At 58.3% G+C, this 23572-nt stretch overlaps 2 protein-coding genes across 4 annotated transcripts in view; one reads left to right on the top strand and one right to left on the bottom strand.

The window, feature by feature from the left end:
• Positions 1–23572, top strand: part of MACROD1 (mono-ADP ribosylhydrolase 1) — a 152516-nt gene that overhangs the window by 41629 nt on the left and 87315 nt on the right. The gene's annotated exons all lie outside the window — the stretch shown is intronic.
• On the bottom strand, positions 66–11824 carry FLRT1 (fibronectin leucine rich transmembrane protein 1). The gene is made up of 2 exons (XM_061203539.1): positions 11548–11824; positions 66–2205 (listed from the first exon to the last, which is right to left on the bottom strand). The coding sequence occupies exon 2, from the start codon at positions 2154–2156 to the stop codon at positions 132–134; it is 2025 nt and encodes a 674-aa protein (XP_061059522.1). The 5' UTR covers positions 2157–2205; positions 11548–11824; the 3' UTR covers positions 66–131.

Below are 23572 nucleotides of genomic sequence, written 5' to 3'. Positions count from 1 at the left end.
CCTCCCCAAACTCTGCTTTCTGATGGGAAAGTCATCGTGGAATTTCTTTTCCTTGTTCTGTCTGATGGCAGCAGGCTGGTCAAAGCCACACAGTCGCCACGCCAGGAGGAGGCAGAAGCCGGGTGCTGGCATCATGTGTAGGAGTAGTCTATGTCGGGGATGCCACCGTCCCGGTAGCCCCGCGTGGTGCCGTAGCCGATGGTGTGCGTGCCCTTGCAGAGGCTGCTGCCGTTGGAGGGGAAGATGGTGTGGACCACGTATTCCTCTTTGCTGTGGTAAGGGTTGATGGGCAGCATCTGCAGCCCGGGGCCGCGGATTTCCAGGATGGAGTTATCCTTCTTGGTCCCCGACTCCATATAGTCGTCCTTTTTCCGGTTGCCCCGGTTGTAGGCCCGCTCCCGGGTCAGCAGCTCGCTGGCCCGGTGCACGTACCAGCAGATGGCCCCCAGGACCAGGAAGAGGAAGACGAGGGCCACGGCGCCACCGATGATGCCCGCCAGGGGCAGGCCCGCCATGGGGTCGGCGTTCTGCTCCTGGTTGAGTGTGGTGGTGGGGCCGTAGCTGTCGGCCGTCTCCGCCTTGGCACACACGGGCGTCTCGTCGGCCACATAGGTGTTGCCGGTCTCCATGGTGACCATGCAGATGATATAGGTGGACTTGGGCTCCAGGGCCGTCAGCAGGTACTCTGTCTTGTCCCCCTGCACCAGAGTCTCCGTGATGGAGCCCACGGCTGGGCTGTGGCCCAGGCGCAGCCAGCTGAGCCGGAAGGAGGAGGCGGGGAGCGTGGCCTTCCACGTGATGCGGATGGAGTCCGCCGTCAGGGGCTTCACGTGGATGACCAGGGTCTTGGCACTATCGCCCGTGGCCATGGGGTAGTCGAGGCTGGAGTCAGGGAGGCGCAGCCCCGGCCTCTTAGCCTTGAGGGTGAAGAGCGAGCCCTGGGGCGTGGTGGCAGAGGCGCGGTCACTGGCCGTGGTCTTGGCGGCGGCGTTGGCCGCTCCGCCCTGCACCCCCGCCTCGAAACATTCGTCCATCTCGCTGGTGATGTCCTTGATGGCCATGCCCCGGACCTTCTCGGGGCCCTGGCACATGAGGCCTCGCACGTTGACCACGGCCGCCCGTGCCTTCACCCAGTCCCGCAGCCACAGGAGGTTACAGCCGCAGAACCAGGGGTTGTTCCGGAGCAGCAGCTGGGCCAGGTTCTGCAGGTCATCGAACAGGCCGCGGGGCAGCGTGGTCAGGTTGTTGTTGGACAGGTCCAGGCGCTCCAGCTCACGCATCTTGGCCAGCGTGTTGTAGGGCACGTGGCTGATGGCGTTGTCCTGCAGGTAGAGCTTCTGCAGGCGGGCGCTGGGCAGGTTGAGGGGCGGGGCGGCCAGCGAGTTGCGCACCAGCGAGAGCTCGGTCAGGTTCTGCAGGCGGCTGAAGGTGTCGTCGGCGATGCGCTGGTTGGCCAGCAGGTTGCCGTCTAGAACCAGGCGCCGCAGGCTGCTGAGGCCCTTGAAGGCATGCAGTGGGATGGTGGAGATACGGTTGTCATCCAGCCGCAGCTCCTCCAGCGTGCGGGGCAGCCCCGAGGGGATGCTGCTCAGGTGGTTCCTGCTCAGGAAGAGCAGCTTGAGCTGCTTGCTGTCGGCGAAGGCGTCCTCCTCTATGCTGACGGTGGACACGGAGTTGTCATCCAGGTGCAGCTTCTCCAGCAGCGGGATGCGGGCCAGCGAGTCCCGGGCGATGGTGCGCACGTTGTTGTCCTGCAGGTGCAGCTCCCGCAGGGAGCGGGGCAGGTTGACAGGGAACTCATCCAGGTCGTTCTCGTATAGGTAGATGACCTGCACGTTGACCTTGGTCTTGAGGTCCTGGGGGATGCCGGCATTGTTGATCTGGTTGTTCTGCAGGTAGAGGGTGGTGGCGTCGTCGGGGATGTCAGCGGGGATGGAGGTGAGCCCCCGGTCGTTGCAGTAGATGAAGCCGTTGTCGCAGCGGCACACGGAGGGGCACGTGGTGCTGTCGATGACCTCCGTCAGGAAGGCGATGAGCCCGTAGCAGAGGAAAAGCCAGTCCCGCAGGTCCATGGTGGCTGTGGTCATCACGACGGTGGCTGTGACGGTAGCGGTGGGCGTGGTGGTGGCGGTGGCCGTGGGGTGTGCCACCACCATGGTGGACGGCTGGGGGAGCCGGGCCCCACTTGACTTGCAGCCTCTACACCTGCAAGGAGCACAAGACATGTGCGGTGAGAGCGAGTCGGGTGTCCACCCACCTGCCGCTGAGGGGTGGCTGCAGTCGAGGCCACGGGGCAGAGGTCAGACCTCGAGGTGCATGCCCCGTGGCCCTTCCAAATGTCAAGTTTACATCACAGGTGATAGCTCGGGCTGAGGTCAGCCTCTAATGACATTGGCTAACGTTAATCTCAGCGGGAGCAAAGATGCTGCCCGTGAACAAGACAGACGTGGCCTTGGCCCTCCTGGACTGTGGCCATGGGCCTCGTGACGTTAATTTACTGGGAGCCGGGCTGCAGTTTCAGTCTCTTCTTTCAAGATCCCACACTAAGCCAGTCTTTATGGCTGATGCTGAAAGTGGCCCCTCAGTGTTGATGGGATGGATTTAGAGCCACCATTTCTCATTGGAACAGGGATCTCGTATCCCTCTCTGGCTCGGAACCAGGGACTGAAGGGAAAGCTTGTTTCTGCGAGGCCTGTGAGCTCGAGGTGGGGGAGGGGCGTCACTAGAACCTGCAAAAAGAATCTGCCAGCGTCCTCACTGGCGAGCAGGGGAAAGTGGGGCGCTTCATCATCTGGTGTTAAAACAACATGTCCTGTTTGCACTTGTGCATCTTATAGACAGAAGAATGAGGTGTCAACAGAACTGCTTTCCCATGGCTTTACAGAAATCTCTTTCTATCAGCAGTGCCTTTCCTACTGTGTTCCACGTAACGTGAGAACTTATTCCATACTTTGCCCCCTTCCTAAATCACGAAATTTTCAGCTATTTTGAAAAATATATATATCTGTTTTCTTGCATTTAAAGACAGGAAACAAATAAAAGGAGGGAGGGGTCCACACTCTGAGGGAATTGTCTGCAAGGTGTAATTTTGGTTTTCGCAAGTGGAAAAATTGCAGTGTAGATTTTTCTCATATTACGTTACTGTTCATAGTGGTAAAAAAATCAATTAAAGAGAAATTATCTTTCAACCTCAGTGGGGAAGTGGTGTTCATGCAGCCGGCAAAGGTCTGCTTTATAACTCCAGGTTCACAAACACTTTTCAGTGTGAGACACAATGGCCTCTGGGAGCCTGAGCTGAGGCCACAGCCTGGAGGGCAGCCCTGGTGTGCAGAGCAGAATTGGGACCCACTCACTGAATGAGACGGTGGGGCCCTCACTCCCATGACCCAGGGACCCTGTGTCTCCATTTCTCAACCATGTCAAACCCTTCTTCCTTCTGTCCCTCTCTATTCCTGGACTGCTCCTCTCCGTCTAGCAAACTGCTCGTCACCCTTCAGGACCATGCTCAAACGTCTCCTTCTCTGCTAGGTCTTCCTCATGCCATCTAGAGCTTCCCTCTGCTCCATCCATCCATCTGTCCATCCATCCACCCATCTATCCACCCATCCACCTATTTACCCATCTATCTATCCATCCACCCAGCCATACATCTATCTACCCACTCATCCATCCATCCATCCATCCACCCACCCATCCATCCACCCTCTCACCTATTTACCCATCTATCCATCCATCTACTCACCCATCCACCCACTCACCCATCCATCCATCCATCCATCCACCCACCCACTCACTTATCCATCCATGCATCTGTCCATCCAGCCATTCAACATGTCTTTATTGAGCACCTACCATGTGCCAACCTGTGTTCTAGCCACTTGGGATTCTATTCTAGTGGGATAGTAGCTCACACTATAATAAACGTCTCACCTAGAATTTTATGAATATTTAAGTCATTTAATCCTCCCAGCAAATGTCAGGTCAGTGCCCTTTTTATTCCCATTTAACAGATGAAAAAACTGAAGCTCGGAGGTGTTAACTTGCTCGAGACCACCTGATAAGTGGTGAAGAAGAACCTAAGCCAGGATCTTGACCACTAGGCTTGTGGTGCTGCATCTCGTGCCCATCTCTGTGGGCTACAGGTTGCACTATTTAGTGACAAGTGTTTTAAGGTCCCTGACTAAATTTCGGGTGCTCAAGGGCAGGGACTGTGGGCTGTGTAGGCCTGGTGTGGCTTGCCATCAGTGACCACCCAAGGACAGAAGGGAGCCGGCTGAGGTGCCAGGCAAGGCGGGAATGCCTCTGCCCTGCTCCCTGCCGACCCCTCAACTCTTGCCCCATTTGCATCACAGGGGCCTTTGCCCAGGCTGCCGGCAGCTCCAAGGCCTTCTGGAGGGAGCTCAGGCTTTGCCCGTGGCTAACGCGCTAACTCTGCTCAGGGTCTGTTAGCGGAATGAAGCTTTATCCATGAGGTGGACCGAAGGTAGGTGGAGGGCCAGCCGAGGACACCTGGCTGGAAGCAAGTGAGGGTGAGGGGGAAGGGTGCACGGGGTCTGCGCAAGGAGCCAGAGGGGAATGAGGTCCCGAGGGAAGCTGGGAGGAAGGGAGACTGGTGAGACTGTGACCGACACTCTGGGCCTCTGAAGCCATCTCAAGCCCCCTCCCAGCCGCCGCAGCTGGCCTGAGAGGCTGAGGACATTTGCCTACTTACTCCTGATGCTTCTTTGGAGGTTGTCCCTAGTCTATGGGTCATGACCCCACTCACACCCCTGCCCCTTGGGACTTGGATTTGGTCTTTGCTTCCCTCACATGTGTTCCTGGCTCTCAGTGGGTATGGACAGGGATAAACCCAGGCATAAGGGGCAACCCTCTGGCCAGGCCCTGCCCAACGCCCTCACAGGCACATGTTTGTATCTACACCCACCTGTCACATACACACAGGTCCTCGGTCCCATTTTACAGCTGAGCAGCCTGAGGCTCAAGAGAGGTGAGGGGCCCGTTCAAGGTCACAGCCAGCCTAGGTTTCCAGCTGCACATCTGTCCCTTCCTCTGCACAAAGCCAGAGCCATGAAGGTTATGGAGCCTGGAGGTCCTGTCTCAAGATGCTTATGAGCAAAGAGGCAGGGCCAGGACAGGTGCTGGGGAAAGGAAGCCTCAGGCCTGCTCAAGGCCATCTTGCCTCGGTCTCAGGGGTCAGGTCTGAGCCCAGGAGCACCTCTGCCCAGGCCCCCAGCATCTGGCCAGAGGACGCACACCCTCTTCTGAGTCCTGGCACAAGGAATGCTGTTGGCCCCTGGGCTCACAGATTCCGGAGCAGTGCCCTGAGCAGGGGGCAGGCTTGTTAAGGCCAGAGATGAGGCCAGACCGCCTTCTCTGGCATGAACATCAGTTCCCGGTGCCCGCTCAGCTCATGGCCATAACCCTCAGCCTCCAGAGGCCCCGGCATCATAATAGAGTCTAAATTACACCTTTCAGAGATGCCTGATGGATAACCAAGAAGCATTTGGGAGGCAGGGACCCAAGGCCTTTCTCTTCCCCTGTCTGCGGCCCTCATCCATCTTGGCTGAGTCTCCCCTGCCGCCCCCTTCCCCAAGGCCTCCCGATGCTGAGCCCTGGCTCCAGGAAGGCAGGGAGGGGCCTGGGGTGGGGAGGAAGACAGCGTACCTTGCCTGAGGAGCCCTTTAATTGCCCGGGTGCCACGAGGCCCTTTTATTCCCTTGTTTTGTGTTTGATGGTTTATGTGGCCATCAAATTAAACCCGGTAAATCGCCCGTCTTTTACGGGGTCACTTTTCATTGTTGCGAGAATCCCTCAGACTTCAGCATGGTGTGAGTTATGACCTGCCAGCTCCATGACTGACAGCCGGATCCTTGGTGTGCGATGGAAGTGGGGGAGGGGAGCAGTGAGATGGCTCAGACTAGAGGTATCCAGACCCCCACTAGCCGAGAGGTGACCTGAGGCGTCATTCTTGGCATTTTCATATCAGTCGCTAGCTCCTGCCATCTAGGACAGAGACACCTGGGTTCGAGTACTGCCTCACCCTCTTCCAGGCTGTGAGATCTTGAGCAAGTTACTTGCCCTCTCTGAGCTTTAGTTTCCTTATCTATGAATGTAGTCATCAAGTTCCCCTTAGAGGGGAGCTCACTACTGAGCATTCAGTGAGGTAATACCTGCAAAGTACACCCTCGTAAGTGCATGAGGTTTAAAAGCTGCTGTAATTCTCTGACTGCTCCAGGCATACCGGTCTAGCCTCTGTGTTAACTGCTTGTCTCTTTCCTCTGCAATCCAGAGGCCCTTTCTTTACTCCCCTGCCCCTGCTGTGCCTCCAGGGTCGACTGGGAGGCTGTAGGCCAAGCTGCTTCCTGGCAGAGACTCCCTGTCATTGCTGTGATGCTGGGTCTCCCCAACCTCAAACTGTGCCTCCTCAGCCCTGTCCCCCCAAGCTAGGGTAGAAGCACTGACCCTAAGCCTGCTCTCCCTTGTGCTGCCTCTGGGCCTTTGCACGTGCTGTTCCTGCTTCTTGAACATCAACACACCTTCCCCACTCAAGCTTCGCCAGGCCAGCTTCTGCTCACCCCCCAGGCCTCAGCTTGGACACCCCCTCCATGAAGCCTCCCAAGTTGTGTCTGGCTCTGCTTCCCATACCCACTTGACTGGTGGTAGTCGGACCTGAGTAATATCTGTAAATACCTGCCAACTGGATGGAGGTGCCTCCCTGTTGGAGACGCCTGGCCTCCCGGCGCTCTGCCCCGTTGTCTTTCCCAAATCCCATCAAGCTGGGGCTGCCAGAGACCCACGGCCCTCTTTGGGGGGGTCTTCTTGGGGAGTCAGAGTGAGGGCAGGGGGGTAGCTGCAGGACCCCAGGCCCAGCACAGGCCCTGGCACGCTGGATAGGAGAGGGCATCTACCGCCACAGGCTCTGGGGAGGGGGGCACAGTTAGACATGACGCACCAGGGGCTGAGCAGGGGTGGGGGCACGTGGCAGGAGGGAGCTGGGCATCCCAGGCAGTAGAGGGAAGTCTGGATAGGCCTCCCCCTGCCTCCCAGTCCTGGCCTTCCTCCCCGTTTGCCAATGAAGGCAGCTCATGTGAGGCTGTCCTGATGCTGCGTCCCCCAAAGTGCCAGGTACAGTCTCCGTCCCCACTATGGGAATCAGAGAATTCCAGGTGGCACTGACCCCGAGAAGGAGGCGTGTAGACTAGAAGCGGGGAGAGGACACCAGGGCTAGGTTTGAATCTGACCTCACCAGTCCTCAGCTGTGTGACCTCCAGTGACGCTCTGTGGGCCTCAGTTTCCTCATCTGTAACGTGTTGCTGAGAACCCCACTCTTCTGGGAAGATGACAAGGGAGGGGTTGTGTGAAGTGCCCGGCACAGGCCTGGAGGTTTTGGAAAGAAGGGCTGCCCGGCCCTGCCCCTGGGAGGGACCCCAAGGTCCTCCTGTGACCCACTCAGGGCCGCCGCCCACCTGTCTTGGCTGAACTTCAGAAAGAGGGAAGGCAGACACGAGTGGGCAAGGGGGCCACAGCTCAGACAGAGGGAAGCCCCTCCCCCTCGCCCTTTCTGTGCACTCTCTCAGTCCCTCCCTTCAGCGAGAAGAATTCATTGTGTTTTCCCTAAACCTTGCCAGGCCCTCGGGTCCTTACTGGCAGAGCAGGGCCCGAGGCAGGAGCGAGGTGTGCAGGGCAGACTGAGGGCGGAAGCAGTTTCTCAGCTCCAGCAGGACCCCTGCCCCACAGGAAGCAGTGACCTCCCCACCGGGCTGAGAGCTCCACCAGAGCAGGGTCACCTCCATACCTGTGATGGGTCCTCAGCAAACCTTTGTTTAAAGCAATGAGGGACCCCGCATTTTTCTCCTCCACCAGCTGACACTATCTGTCGGGGCTCAGCTACAAGCAACATGGAGGGAGGAGGGCCTAGAGGCAGGGGGGCCAGCCTCCACCTCCTGGTGCTCACGGAGGCCTGGGGAGAGCTCCCCTCTAGGAAGCCCCTTCCCTGAGAAGGCCTGCCTGGGATCAGTTCAGCTGCTCCACAAACCAAGAGTGGCCTTGGGTCTCAGGCCTTCATCTGTAAAATGGGACCATAAACGATCTACTGCCCTGGGTGCTGAGCAGAGGGCCTGCTGCAGGTCCAGGAGATGTGGACTGCAGGCAGGAGGGGGACTTGCGACTTTTGTGTGAGTGGGGCTTTTCCGAGCCCACCCTCGTTCAGGCAGAAGCCCCAGGCCTGCTCCTGCCCAGCCTAGTCTAGGCCCACTGGAGGCCCCTTCTTCAGGCAGGATGCCATGACCTCAAGGCCCTTCCAACCCTGCGTGGCACAACTTTGCTCCTGATCTTGGCTACTGGTGCCATTGAGAACTTGTAATGCATGGGGGAAGGGGGTGGGATTCTTTTAAAACCTAAAGTTAATTATTTTTCTAATTTCATGCCGCATGCATTATGCATCAGCTGTTATCACTGGCGGTAATTACAGACAGGTACGCAAATCCACTAAAAATGTACCTGGAGTTCACCTCACTGTGTAGGCCGTCTGGGCTGTGCCGGGCGGCGGGATGTCCTGAACTTCAGAGAATGCAAATTGCTTTAAAAAACAAGACTTTAAAATTGTGTCTTAGGAGGTTAATTATATTGATAACAGTGTTCTATATTAAACTATTCAGGGCCAGGAGGGGTTGGGGGGGATGAAAGAAGACACATGTAATTTTGTTTCTTTCTTTCTCTGTATTATTTAATAAGATGTTCCTGCACCTATATTTCTGTCTGTCTGTGTGCATTTTTAGTAAAGCTGCCTAGACTGAGGCTTAATTCCTTCTGGGAAGGAAAAAGGAAAGGTCAGGGGTTTTTCAGAAGGTAGGAGGAGGGCCTAAGGGCTGTTATTCTGGGTGGGGGGCAGCCCAGAGAACAGGGCGGGGGCCCTAGCTCTGCACTGCTGGGTTTCTCAGCAGCCAGCGGGATCCTGACAGCCAGGGGCTGGGAGACGAGCCGGGTGATCAGGAAAGACTGGGAGTGGTGATGCTTACTGATCATAAGACAGAGGCTTGGGTGGGGCTGGGGCTCCCCTAGGAGCTCTGTGGCATCCCCCACATGCAGGCCCTGTTCTGGGGGCGATCCCTCCCCTCCCCCAGTTGTTTATCACAAGTTGATTGTCAAGCCCTCCCACTAGGATGTAAACTTCTACAAGTCAGAATATGTTGTCTTGTTCACTGGCCTAGTATAGAGCCTGGCATCAGAGGTGTTCATAAACACCTGTTGCATGAATGTATGAATGAATGAATGAATGAGGATGCCAAAAGGGAGGCCCCAGAATCTGAAAGCCAGGACAGGGCAGTGGGAGAGAAGAGGGAGGCTGGCCCTCTGTCAGCCCCACGCTGAGAGGTAATAATGACAGGTGCCCTCACCACGGCCTCCCAAAGAGGCAAAGGGATAGGTCTGAATTGTGCAGCACGTGGTGGAGGAGCTGGATGGAAACCCAGGCTTTCCTTTCCCAGGTGTCTTACCTGCCCTCCTCAGCTGCCCGGTGGGGCCACCTCAGGCCCCGAGGGAGCAAACCCAGGGAAAACCCCTGGCTGTCTCCTCTCGTCTGCTCTGACATGGGGTGGCCAACCAGGCCCTGTCCAACTGCAGGTCTGCTTCCAGGCGCAGAGGCTGGCCCCACTTTCTTAGAGATGGCCCCTTCCCTCCCACCCCGCAGATATGCACAAGGGTGGAACTCACCCTCGGGACCCTGGAATCAGGGAGGTAGAGGACCCTGGGAAAACTGAGGCCCAGAGAGGAGAAGGGATGGCTCCAGGGCAGAGAGAACCCTCCAGCAGCCTTGAACAGCCCTCTCCCTTGCCTACCTCCTCTGGCCCTGGCACTGAACTCTCAAACCCTTTCCCAAAGGGTTGGCATGGAGAGGATGATGGTGGACAGTATCCAACTCAAGCAGGATCTAATGGGGGCTGCCCACCAGCAGGTCTGCAGGCCCCTCTAGCCCTGTGGGGTCAGTCCCACTAGTAGCAGTAGCTGGCAGAGCTGAGCACCTGCTGCATACTCAACCCTGCACAAACGCCTCTCCTTTCCAGCTGGCCACAGCCCTGCAGAGCCTGTCCCCAGTGCACAAAGGGGAGCACACTCAGGGAAGGGAAGGGACGTCCCCAAGGTCACACTGCTCACAGCTGGAGGGCCAGGGTGCTAACCAACCTCTGTCTGGCCCCAGAGCCCAGTAAGTTGGTCCTTGTTTTCCTGCCTTGGGATGGAGGGAAGCTTGGGATGGAGGGAAGCTTGGGATGGAGGGAAGCTCAGCAGAGGCAGAGCCCAGCACCGAGCAGATGCTCCATAAATATCTGGGGTGCAGGCCTGCTGCTGCCCGCCTCTGGCTTGGCCTCAGCCCCAGGAATTACCCACCAGTCTCTCCTAGGAGATGGGAGGAGAATAGGAGCAAGTGATGGGGTGGTAGGTAGGGATGGGGGAAGGGAGGCCGGCTGGGCAGGGGCCGAGCTCGGGCTCCAGCGAGCTCACGACGCCTCACGGCCCCGCTGCCGGGCTGGTGCGCCTTTATAATAAATAACAATAAATAGCCGATCCGCAGGGCATCTTTCACGCTGGTGGCTAATAACACAGCTATTAATGCCCCCTCAGACGGCGTGCGTGCAGTGCGGCGCTGACAAATGTCCCAGGCCCTGGCGCCGTCATAAATCAGCCCCTCTCCTGGGGAAGAGCGCGGGGAATTGTCATTTTCCATCTTGGTAATGAATTGGGGCTTTTCTGCCCTTCCCTGCCCAGGGCGCTGCGATAGAGGTGGCCTGGGGTTTCTGGGATTTGTGTTTGGGGAGGCACGAACCCTCCCTCCTGGCCTCTGGGAAGCCAGAAGAAGTAGGCCCCACCCCCCCACACACCCCTAGCCAGACCTCGCCACGCCACTGCTGCCACCGCCTGCTGTGTGACCTTAGGGCAATAACCGCCCATCTCTGGGCCTCATCAAGCCACTCTCACCAACAAAAGGGCTGAACTGGAGGCCAGAGCAGATGATGCCTAAGGGCCGGCAGGTGCAAGGCCTTGGATAGTGGCTTTGGATTAACCCCACCCTGGGTTCTCCTGGCCAGGGCAGGGGAAGGCCTTGGATGGAGGGGACTTGTGGACCCTCTCCAGTTACAGGGCAGCAGGTGCCATGGCCAGTGGCTAGTTCACCAAAGGCCCTGCCTCTCCAAGGCCTCACGGCTGCCCCCTCTGGTCAGAACTCAGAAGGGCTCAAAGTGAGACCTCCCCCAAGGGGCAACGGCTGGGAGGGGCAGGAGTTTCCTCCAGGAAAGGTCACTCCCTTACATCCTGGGTCCACCCACCCTGGGGCAGAGCCCAGCAGCACAGGGGCCACCAGGTAGCAAAGGACCCCTCCTCTGGCAAGCAGATGCCACCAGTTGCTTCAGCTGCATGTGTGGGGTGGGCGGGGTGGAGCTGCAGACCTTCAACCCAGCCCGAAGAGGACAGGCCCCATCTGTCCTGTGCCCTCTCTGGGCACGAGGAGCCCCTGGGTCTTTCTGGGCCACCGGAGCCCATCTGCATCGGCCTTACCTCCTTCGCTGCAGCCTGGCAGCCCGCAGCTCTGGATGCTGCGCTTCCGTCGAGGTGGGCCTGGGCCGTGCTTACATTCCAGCCCACCAGCCTTGGCACTCAGGGTGCAGACCACAGACCTGGGGTGTTGGGTGGTGCTGGGGGTGCCCGGGGCTCAGGGAGGAGACCCTGTGCTTCGCTCTGCTGGGCTCCTCGTGTTCAGACGTGGCTGCGGGTCCGGAGCAGCATCTCCCACGCCCTAGGCTGCCGGCACTGCTGGCTTCTCCTCCTGGAATGAGGGGTTTGCGTGAGGGGCCTGCAGGGGTGCCCCCCGAAGCCCCGGGGCTCCCGTGCGCGACCTGAGGGTGTGCTGGGCCCCTGCTCTCCAGGCATGCCCTAGGGCCGGGCGCCCATCCTTGGGGAGGGTGGCCTCCCCACCCTCTTTCAACTTCCGCCCTTTTGTCTGTTGGCCGCCACCTCTTCTGAAAGGCTTCTGCGTGGCTTTTACCCCTTTTTCTTTACCAAGTTTTGTTTTGTTTTGTTTTGTTTTGTTTTTAATCCCTTTAAGTCACTTGGCGGAATGGGCTCTGGTGCAGAGAGCGTTCTTGCGTGACAGAGCTGAGAGGGAGTCACTCTCCAAAGAATCGGTATTCCTGCCACTCAGGCTGTGTCTCCGGGGGAAGGAGGGGGTCCATTACCCCGCTGAGGAGTTCAGATGTTCACCGCGGGGCTGGAGCTGCTTCCATGCGCTGCCGAGCTGTCAGGCCCCACATGCCCCTCTTTGGGAAGATGTTTGGGCGGGGCGGGGGGGGGGGCACTCAGTCTTGCTTGGCTGCTCCTGTTTGTAGGAAGGCTTTCTTGCTGGGGAGGTGGAGGGACGGGTTATTCCTGCTTCAGCCCTGGTCTCGTCTGTCCAAAAAGGAGTCCTTCTCACCCACTCCCTGCCTCCTCACCTGCAAAAAGCAATACAAGTGGTTAAGCCCAGGGAAATTAGGAGCCACACGGGGACCGGCAGCCTGGGCTGCAGCCCCCTCTCCTCCCATCCCTCAGGAACCTGTTTTCTTGAACGCCACTTTCCCATGATCTGGGATTTCTCCCCTCTCTTTCCAAATCCACATAACAAACAGCCGGCCATGCCGAGCACCCTTCCTCGAAGCTCCCTGCTTTCCCTTTTCCTGGGGGTGGGAGGACCGGGAAGGGAAAAATGAAGTTCTGAGAGCTCCCGGCCGTGCAGGGGCCGCCCGCCTGGCCCAGAGCTGGCTCTGCTTCCCCCAGCACCTGCTCCTCTTGCTAAATGTCATTCAAAGGATCCAACTGGGCCACCGTGGCCTCGGCTTCCAGAACAAGTGCTGCCTTTCCCCACCGTGGGAAGCAGGAGCATCAGGGAACCGGGGAAGCTGGATCCCTGGCCTCCCCACCAGGGCCGGGGTCAGTGCTTCACACCCCGGCTGCCCTCCACGGCCACCTTCCCCTTCCCCGGAGACCTGGGAGCAGGGTTGGCTGTTCCTCAGAATCCAAAACAGCCTGAGCTCTCTGGATCGCCTCTCATTAGCATGGCGTGTTGAAGGCCCACAGTGCCCCGGTGTCCATATTCCCCCTGCAGGAGCCCCTCTTTGGAAAAGGGCTTTTATTACACATCTGAGAGTGTTAGCTCTGGTTTGAAATTGGATCCAGATGGGCTCAGCTGCATCTGGGCACTTTTCTTTGTAGGGCCGAAGGTGGCTGATTTGAGAAATGCGTGTTGTCTGAGGCTGTCACAAATAAAAACAAGGATATTTAGGGTGCACGTTATAACAAGTCTAGAGTACAGGCCGGGGGGTCACCACTCACTGGGCGCCCAGCCTTGCAGGGAGTGCGTGTAGGAAGAGGGGCAGGTGCTGGCCAGGTGGAGGGCAGGTGGAGGCTGATGGGTTGACGGGAGAAGTGGGGAGGTCTTGGGACAAGCTTCCCCAGGAGCAAGGAGGGTTAAGAAACAGCAAGGTTTAAGAGCCCACGGGACATCACCCCTGCATGGCCAGGGTCTGGTAAACACTCAAGATGTGAGCAGGCAGGTGGGGTGCAGCTCCCTGGGAAGGGGCAGGTGGGGGTTGGACAGGAGGGAAGATGAGGACAGAGTCCCCACAGGAGAGGTGAATGCTGGGCTCCAGCACGGCTCTTATTGCTATTACACCCGCGTGATTTCATCCAATTATAAATTGTAATTTCTCTGTGAAAGGGAGAGATGGAAAGCGTCCAATGAGGTCATCTGCCTCCCTGGCCGGGGCAAGGAAATTGTTTTATACCTTGGAGGGTGGGGGCAGAGGCTGCTGGGCCTCCGTATTTAGAGAGGATGGTGGCAGTGTCCTCAGAGCCAAGGCTCCAGCTGGCCATGGCCGGCTGATCCCCCATTACAGAGCTCTGCTTTCGAAATTATGAATCCAGGAAGGCAGCTGCATCCTGCTGGCGTCAGGCCCTTCCCACAGCCCTCAGGATGAAGGCGACACTCCTATGGCAGCCTCCAAGGCCCCACAAGGCCTGGCCCTGCCTGACGCCCCCCCCCGCCCTGCCTCAACTCCCACCACCTCCCCCTAACTCCCCGAGTTGGCCCCTGCCCTTCCCCATGCTGTTCCCCCTCCTGCAAGTGTCCATCCAACATCACCCCTCAACCTCCTCTCTGTCTGCAGGGTTGCACAAACCATGAGGGCAATGACATAATGTCTTGAAAGGAATTATCTTGCTGGTTCAAGGAAGAGACCACATCTGCTCACCTGAGGCTGATCCCCTAGTGCCTGAGTCAGTGCCTTGCACACAGTAGGTGCTTAATAAATGCACCCAGTGAACTCCCCACTCTGCTTTCTCATTTAGAAAGTCAAGGGTCCAAGCAAGGTTCTCGGTGGGCCTGTCCAGCCTTGTGCATTCTGGGTGACCCTCCCCTGCATCCCCCTTCCCTGAGTGTGGTCCTCCTGGGAATCAGGCAGCACTGCACGCCCCAGGCCCCACTGAGGATATGGGCTCCTTGAGTGCTTCTGGGTGAGCGGGTGCCTCTCGGGTGTCTGGGGTGTGTGTGCTCCAAGGGCAGCCTGGCCACAGTGCTTGTGAGGTGAGAGCACTTTCCCCGCATGGGTGCATGATTATGATTGTTATAGCCACCTGCATGCGCTGGGCCCAGGAATACCTCCTAAATGAGCCCTTCTGGCACACACCTGTCATCAGGGCCATGCAGTCCCCAGTGGGCACAATATTGGATCGAGTAAGCCTAGGCCACACAGTGCAAGCAAAGTCCTCAGTCAAGTTGACCAAGGACAAAGTGAGTCTGCATGGTCCCAGGGTCTCAGTAAGCGGGAGGCGCTCCTTGGCCAGTTCCGGGCACTCTGACCACAGGACAGCCTCTGCTCACGCTCCTTGCCTCGGCCGTCCCCTGTTCCCATAGGTCTGGTCCCTGCATTCCAGTGCCAAAGAACCATTTTTTGGGTCAACGTAATAAAAGCTTCCATCTGTAAGTACTTGAGATGCTTACACAATTTTACTTTTTGTTATAAATAACAACATCATAACTGTATTAAAAGAAATTGGAAAGGGGGGAAAGAAAGCCAAGTGCACAATCCCACGTCTCTATAGCACTCTCTGCATTTTGGCCGGATCTGTCTGCCTGTACATATACGCCATTTACAAGGGGACAATGTCCCTTATCCTTTTCCAGGTCATTTCTGCTTTGCCATTTCCCCTGAGCCTCGGGACAACCCAGCACAGCTGGCGGGGCAGGGAGGCCTGTTCGCGCCGTGCAGGTGCAGTGACACTGAGAAGGGGGGGACTTGTCTAAGTTTGTATGACTTACATGACAGCCAGGACCTTGAACCCTGGGCCAGTTTCCTTCTCCCTGCAGGATGCCACGTCTCAGTGCAACAGAAACACAAGGTGGCCCTTAGGCCCATGCACCCAGGGACCTTGGGTTTCTCCTGAGTCCCTGTCATGCAATTATCCATCCATTCATCCATCTTTCCATCCATCCATCAACCATCTATCTCTCCATCCATCCATCCATCCATCTATCCATCTTTCCATCTGTCCGTCTATTTTTCCATCCCTCTATCTGGCAAATGTGTATTGAGACCCATCACGCTCCCGCCACTGTGCAGGACACATGGACCTAAAGAGGAGCCCCTGTCCTCTAGGAGCTCATGGTCCAGTGGGGGAAGCCACTGGTTTGCAGAAGGCCACACTGTGAGACACACATAGGGCATTAGCAGAGCCAAAAGCCGCTCCTTGCCCAGCCTGGGTGTGTGTGTGGGGGGGTGCCTGGATCACAGGGGGCTTTCTGGGGAAGGTGACACTGTGCTGTGGTTCTGGGGTCCTCTAGACTCCCACATCACAATAGTCACGTGGGTTCAATGGCAAGCTAGAGTGGCGCAGGTGTGGCCGGGGTCCCCCCATCCATCTTGCAGGGTGGCCACCCCAACTTTGGACCCCAGGGCCTCCACCTGAAGTGGAAACGCTCTGTAGCTTTACAGTTCCCACCTGCCTTGAAGATCAGTACTCACTGATATTAATTCCTATATTAGCAATTAGCCTTCCTGCTTCTTTCCAACCTATGGCTCTTTGGGATGGATTTTATGTGTGTGTCATTAATCAGATTCCTGTATGCGCTGCTAGAAACCCAGGTGGGCTTTATGGCTGGTGACTTAGCTGAGTGGCGTTTTAAATGAACAACATGCCTGCCCCCCTCCCTGGGCAGAGCTGTCCCGTGGCAAAGAGGGCAGAGTTTAGATCATTGTAAGCAGGTCAAAGCTGGTGCGAGCTAGGAGACCCAGGGTGTTCTTTCATTTTAGACTTCCAGGCTGAGGTCAACATCTGTATCTGACCTCTAGAGATGAAAAGGCTCTTTGTGACTCAAACCTGGAGTTTGTTCCGTGGCTGCTGACTTCCTGCCGTGAGGACGGCCATCCACAGGGCCTGTCCCTTCTCCCGCATTGCAGTGTGTGGGTCACTCCTTGCTTGTGCCAGCGTGGACCCGGGTGCTGCCACAGTCATGTGCCCTCTCTCCGGGACGCAGAGGGCTGGGGGCCAGGGCCATGGGTCAGGGAGAGCTTTTCCTTTTGGGAGTGTGGACTGCTCCTGTAACAGAGTCAGCACGGTAGGGGGTTAGGCAGGAAGGACGTTTCAGGCTGAGGGAACAGCATATGCAAAGGCTCAGAGGTGAGAGGGCTTGGTGCAGTGAGAAGGTTGGTGTCCCAAAGCTCTGAGTTAGTGGAGGGCAATGATCTAAGCTGAAGTGGGAGATGGGATTCTTGGGGGGAGTTTCAAATGCTCTGCTGAGGGGCCTGGTCTTCATTTTGAGGGCAGCGGGCAGCCAGCGAGGGTGCCCAGGCAGGAAGGGGCATGACCAGACTTTTGTGGAGAATTGGAGGTTACCAGGGTGCATGGGAGGGGACCAGTGAGAGGCTGGGACAATGTCCTCAGGAGGAGGGGTGGGAAGCAGGGGTGTTGAGGGGAAGGGGCTGACTTGGAGCCTCCCTGAAGACAAGCCCAGGGGCTGAGTGGGTTCCCTCCCCCTTCTCCTCCTCGCTGGAGGGTGGCTGAGGGTGGCTCCCGTGACCACATGAAGCAGCACCATGGGTGGCTGGCCCGCCGGGGGCTCCGAGCCTGCCCGAGGCGGGTGTTGGTCCTAGGTGCCCTGGGCAGGGCAGCAGGGAGGCCTCTGGAGGGGGCGTGCTGGAGGCTCCAGCTCCTCCCTCTGCATGTGATTCGGCCCCCCTGCCCCCTTCTCACTCGCTCTGGCCCCAAGGCTTGGCACGGCAGCATGGCACCCGCACAGCATCGCGGGTGAGAAGGGGAGGAGGTGAGGGAGCCTGCATTCGGGCGTGAACCCTCCCAGCCTCCACTCTACTAATTAAACCATTTCCTGACAAAACCCAGACTTTCAGGGATGGGTGTGCAAGCGTGTGAGCCGGCGAGCAGTGCCCAGAGCAGAGAAGCCGCCGGCTCCAGGGTCCCAGGCTCTTCCAGGCCTGGCTGTACCAGTTTAGGGTGCTGCCCCCACAATGTGGCCGAGCAGTGGGCACCTAGAAAGGCCGTCAAGTGGGCATTGTCATCCCTGGGCAGCGGTGAGACAGAAGAGCGGGCAGGTGCCTGCAGAGGCCTCCCGCACCTGGAGTGGTCTCGTGCCTTTGAAATCTCCTCCGAGCCAGCGGGCGGCGGGAGGGACTCGGTGCCGCGGGAGCTGCGAGCGCGGGCGCGGGCGCGGGCTGACCAAGGGCGCTGACACTCAGCTGGGCTCATGACCACTGCTCTCAGCCCGAGGGCGGGAAGGCCCTCGAGGGGGCTGCAGGTGGTCCTGCTGTTCGGGAGGGGCGGAGGAGGGCGAGGGCACAAGGACCTCCAAGGCCTGCCCCTCTGCCCGCGTAGAGGGACGCGGCGGTGGGGCCAGCCTGTGCACGACACGGGGCATTCGTGGCCTTTGCCCGCTGCCCGCGGCTCCCAGGAAGGGGCTGCCTGCTGGCCAGGTCTACCCCGCAGGGCTTGTCGTAACCGGCTGTGTCCAGCCCGTGGGAGCCCGGGGCGGATGAGTCTGGCGTAGCGGCAGCGAAGGCCAGGCCTTTCTCAGGAAATTGGCCTCCTTTGCCGACGGAACAGTGGCTGTGCGTTTCCCACCGCACCCCACTGTGAGCTCTTAGCCGGGTTGGCCCTCAGTGGATGCAGGTGGTGGGAGCCCCAGGCAGAAGACCTGGTCCCCTCCCGGCCACCAGCCTCTGCGTGCTTTTACCCGGGCCCCCTGTCCACCCTGGCCACAAGATGGGCCCTGCGGAGTCTACACTCCATAACTCTCGAGCAGATGTTTGAAGCAGGACTTTGCTGGTGTGTCTGGTAGGCTTGGGGTCATGGGGGTCACGGTTAGCAGCCTCCCAGGGAGCAGCATGAGGAGCTTTCAGAACCCAGGCTCTGCTTGTGGGGTCTTAGCTCCCCTCGTCCACAGCCCCTTCCCTCAGCCCCCTCCCCAGCCTCAGATTCCTTCAGGAGCCCTACACCCTATGGGCACAGGCAGGTGCTCGGGGTTTAGCATGCACCCGGGGGACCTCAGCACCCCTCCAGCTGCTGCATTCAAAATGCCACTCCTCCTTAGACCTCCACCACTGACCACACTCAAAGCCATGAGCTGGGGATTCCAGGCCACGCACCACCTACATCCTCCAAGTTACTCAGGTGCAGCTGGTGGAAGCTGCCTTTTCTTCCAGAAGTATCTACTTCCCTCTCGCCAGCTGTGCCGACCCCCAGCCCCCAGGGACAGGCGCCCTCTCGCCTGGCTCCCGCTCGCCTGGCTCCCCGGCTCTTCAGAGTCCCTGCGCCAGCAAAAGCCTGTGCCGAGGGATTTTCGCCTCTGCGTTGGAAATCTCTCGCCCCTCCCCTCCTTCCCGTAAACTCACTCTCCAGCTGGGAGCAACGCGTGCGCCCAGGCCAGGCGGCCAGGCTTTGTTAATATTTACAGCGAGTGGCTCAGGAAGCTATTAGCTTCCTTTTCTTGTTGTTAATTGAAAGAGGAGAAAATGGTTGTAACACTTCAAAAGGACTTAAGGCGCAGCCTGAGAGACCAGCTGAATTGGGAGGAAGGGAAACGGGAGAGACTATTTTAAATAAAGAAAGGAAGCCCACACCCCACGCGAGGGTGGACTGATGTTCCTTCCCGGCTCTGCAGCCGCTTGGCTTTCCTCTGAGGTTTCCTCATTGCCACTCATTGTATATTTTCCTTTTCATTTGGGAATCTGCCTTAAGGATAGAAAGAGGAAGAAAAAGGATTCATGGCGTACTTTGTTAATAATGGGGCTCTTTGAAGCTGCGGCTAACGAGGCCCCTAGTACCTTCATTCCTGGAGCACATGGGCCGGCCTCGCCTGGCAGCTGCTTCCCTGTCCTGTGGCCACCAAAAAACCGGCACTCACCTCCCAGGATACAGGCCCAGACAGGGGGGAATTGGGCTAGAGCGATTCTCTGGCCTCAGAATCCCCCCACCCCCGTGGACCCCATGGACAGCCAGGGATGCCGTGGTCATGATGGGTGGGGGGACTTTCTGAATCCTGGTAGACAGGGAGCTGGGGATCCAGCATTGCCGGGTCTCTGGCCTCTGTGGTTGGCCTCCCCGAACCACATTTCCTCGAGATAAATGATCCCTCCTATAACACCTGAATAGTTAGCTCCTGGAGTCCGACCTATGATGTAAGCAACCAAACGGCTCTGCCAGTCTCCCTGTGGTCAGATAGGGGCGGATTGGGTGACTCAGAAGGTCTTTGCTCTGGGAGCCTGCCATTTGGTTCTGGCTGATAAGTGCTGCCGCCTCCTCCAGGAAGCCTTCCCTGACCCTTCCTTGTCCCCAGCCTCCTTTAGAATGGCCTCTCAGGGTCCCCTGGCACCCTGCTCTCTATTAGACTGGCTTTCTCTGTGTCTGCAGAGCAAGGTGACCGACTGCTCCAGACACGGAGGGCCCCAGCTCCCAGTTCTGGATGGGCTGTGTTAAAAAGAGGGACAGACTGCACCCTGCTCCCTGCCTGCTTCTGCCCGGGTCAGACTAAACAGGAACCCTGTTCAGTCTGGGATCCATGAGATGCACAGCCACACTGCAGGGCAGGAGACCCAGAGGAGTGAGAGGCAGCTAGGGCAGTGACGGAGGGAGGATGGGACGGTTCGGGGAAGAGAGCTGGTCCCCTGTCCTCCGTTTTCTGGACAGCTGACCTAGAGAAGGAAGACCAGCCTACTCTGGGAGGCCCAAGAACTAGAAGGACCAGGAGAGATTCAGTTAAGGAAGAAATCTGTAACAGGCAGAGATGCCCAAAGATGGGCCAGACTTCCATTGCCGCAGGTGCCAAGGCCCAGGCTGGATGGCCGCTTAGCAGTGAGGCTGGACCAGGATGACCATGTCAGGTGGGGGCCTCGCCAATCCCCTGAGGTCTGCTCTTGCAGCCATGCTGTGGTTCCTTCTGGCTACCTCCACAAAGCCCCAGCCCTGTACTCTCCACCCTGGATTCTAATTGTCTTTAACCCCCTGGCTGTGACCTCTTAAGGGCAAGGACTGTGTCAGCAGCAGTGACAACAACCGTAGCTAAACTGATTGAGTTCTGACTACAGCCCAGGCACACAGAGCTAAGTGGATAATAATAATACAACAATGACAACAACAGTAGCAACCCCATATTAAGTCTGAGGCAGGCGCTATTCTTACATCACCTCACTGAACCCACAGGCACTATTATTACCGTTTCAATTTTCCACCTGAGGAAACAGAGATATTCAGGAGCCTGCCCAAGGTCACACAGTGGGTCCACCGCGGAGTCCAAACACAAACCCACTCTTGACTCAGCTCTGTGCCCACAGCACATTTCCTGTGTGGCCAGGACCAGAGGGCTGCGCTCAGACGGGCAGGGGGCTGCAGGCCAGCGCTCCCCCAGCCCGGTTCACAGGGCGCATCAGCGTGTTAAAGGCTCTGAGAAGTCCCGTCTCAAAGATACCAATTTAACCCTGTTCGCTCCAGCGGTTACGTGTTAACCTCTGTTAACCTGTTAGCACGTTCTTCAGATCACGCTTTGGGAGACGCAGTATGATGTTTGGTGAGTGTCTGCTCTGTGCCAGGCAGTGGTGAGGACAGGCATGTCTCTGCCCTTAACCCCCCCAGCTCAGTGGCTAGCGCATGAGAGGCACACGCATCAGCAAATGAGGGCCAAATGAGGGAGGGGATGGATGTGTAGATAAGCTGATCTGGGGCCACGGGAAGCCACAGGTCCTGGCCAGACGCAGTCTCTGTCCTGAGCCGCCCCCATCGCCTCCTCCTCCAGCCCTGGACCGATGCTGCCCCCTCCGGCCATGCCCAGCCTCATCCTTACCCCTGGAGGCCAGGTGAGGCCAGGTGGACGGGAAGCAGGCTGCCCTTCGCAGGCCCTACCGTGCTTCCCGGGCAGGTTGGAGCCCTCTGCCCCCACCCCAGCGCCCCTCTTCCCTTCCCTTCCAGCTCTGTGGCTCTGGCCTTGACATTCCAATCACATCCCCCAGCCCTGCCTAGAATACTAATTCTCCCAAGATGAAACCATCCGTGTTTAATTTTTGTAAGTGCCAGGCAGAAAGAAAAGACAAGAAAAGGGAAGCATCAATGGTGGAAGTTGGGGCCCTCCTTGAGGCTGTGTTCAGAGCTTCTCTGGGCGGCTGGCCTTGAGAAGGTGCAGTGCCACCTCCCTCCCCCTCCCCGCCCCCCCCCATGGTCACACTGCCCCTGATGAGGGCCAGGAGGGGGTCGGCCATGTGCAGTGCTACCAGCTATCCCAGGACCAACTTGCTGTCCCTAAAACAGGCCAAGCAGGGGGGCAGCCCATTTTCCAGTGGATGGGGGACAGGGGCAGGGGCCCAGTCTGGCCTTCTGAACGCACCAGGGCATGCTGCTGGCCCTGGCTTGGGAGGGTTGTTTTTTGAGGCCTTCAGGAGGGAGCCCCCTTAATTAAGAGTGGGCAGCCAGGCTGCCTCTCCATTGTTTGCAAATTAGGTTTCTGCCCAGCTCCTGTCAGAAAATGGAGCCTGGGGCCTCTCCAGATGGGCTGGGGTCACAGTGGGGATAGAGGGAGGGCTGGGAGGCAGGGGCAACCTGGGAGTGCCCACAGTGGGCACAGGGAGAGTGCTTCAGTGCTAGATGACCTTGGATGAGTCCTTGACCTGTTGGGGCCTCAGCTGCCTCCTTGCGGCACTGGGATGTGGCTGCAGGGTTAGGAGGGCCGTTAATAGGTGGTTAACAGCCTGGAGTCAGAGGTCGGAGTTGAACTCCTTGTGTAGCTTCAACAGCTGCGTTACTTGGGGCCAGTGTGTTATGTCTCTGAGCGTCCGGTTTCTGTATCTATGGGATGGAGTAATGAGGGAAGCACCTCACAGCACCTCATGGGCCTGTGGTGACGATCCAAGGAGGTACCGTGTGGATGCCCTAGGGACCAGTCTTGCACTCTAGGCACATATGGAAGCCAGCGATTATTATTATCATAACCCCTGAGACAAGTGCTCGTGGTAAAGCTCTTCCCTTGGCGTCCCGTCGGACTGCCTGGGAAACCCACCTCCCTCCTCCAGCCCCTCTGCCCCAGCCTCAGCCTGTGGCCCCAGACCAGCAGACTCCTGCTGTGTCTGACTCTCCCTCGCACCAGCCTGGCCATGGGACAGGAGCTTAGCTCGGTGCCACCTCCGCCCCGCATCCCAGTTTAACGCCCTCGTGTCCCCAGAGGGAAGAATGAAATTGTCATGGCAGGAAACATGACAGAACATGAAACGTGATGAAATCAGCTGTGTAAATTATGAAATCCAAATCACAGCCCTTTCCTTCTGCAGCAGGGTAAACGCTGGCCAAGGCTCTGTGGGCTGGAGACCCTTTGGTGGAGGCCTCCGGGCCCCCGAACCCCTAGACCAGGTACTGTGACTGGCGGCTGCCGGCGGCTCCAGCTGCCCCACCAGCCACTCACTCCCTCTCCCTCCTCCTCCAGCAAGCGGGGTCCCGGAGACCACTGGCTGGCCCCGAGGCCTCAGCGAGACACCACTCTGTGCAATTTCTGCTCTGGAGCCCCCGTGAATTAGATCCGGGCCAGGACCACCGCTAGGCTCCTCCCTTCCCCTCCTCTCCGGGTTCACGTCCTCCCTTAGGTTTTTCCCACGAGCTCAGGCACAGGACTCCTGTCTCAGGCCCTGCTCCCCTCGGCTCCCACCTGAGACAAACCCCAAACTGCTCCGTGGAGAGACCCACTGCTGTTCCCTTGCCCCATTTTAGTCTTGCGATACCTCTGGCTCAGAATGTGGGCCTGATTGGTGGTCAGGGACACGCCTGGGGCCGGTCAGCACTTCAGCTGCCTGCTTCCCTCTGCTCTCCTCCAGGGGCGCCCCTGCAGCGGCGCCCAGGCTTCCCCCTTCTGCCTCCTCCCTTGTGCGCTGGGCCGCTGGCCTCCCTCCCCAGCCCCCACCCCAGCCGTCACAGCCACCTGTGAGCGCAGAGCTGGTACAGGGAAGGTGACTCCAACCTACCGTGGTTTTTTGGCCACCTCCCCTCTCTTGCAGGGGCTGCATCACAA

This window comes from Eubalaena glacialis, chromosome 10, assembly GCF_028564815.1.
Source record: "Eubalaena glacialis isolate mEubGla1 chromosome 10, mEubGla1.1.hap2.+ XY, whole genome shotgun sequence".
Lineage (NCBI taxonomy): Eukaryota > Metazoa > Chordata > Mammalia > Artiodactyla > Balaenidae > Eubalaena > Eubalaena glacialis.
This window is presented reverse-complemented; position numbering and strand designations above follow the sequence as displayed.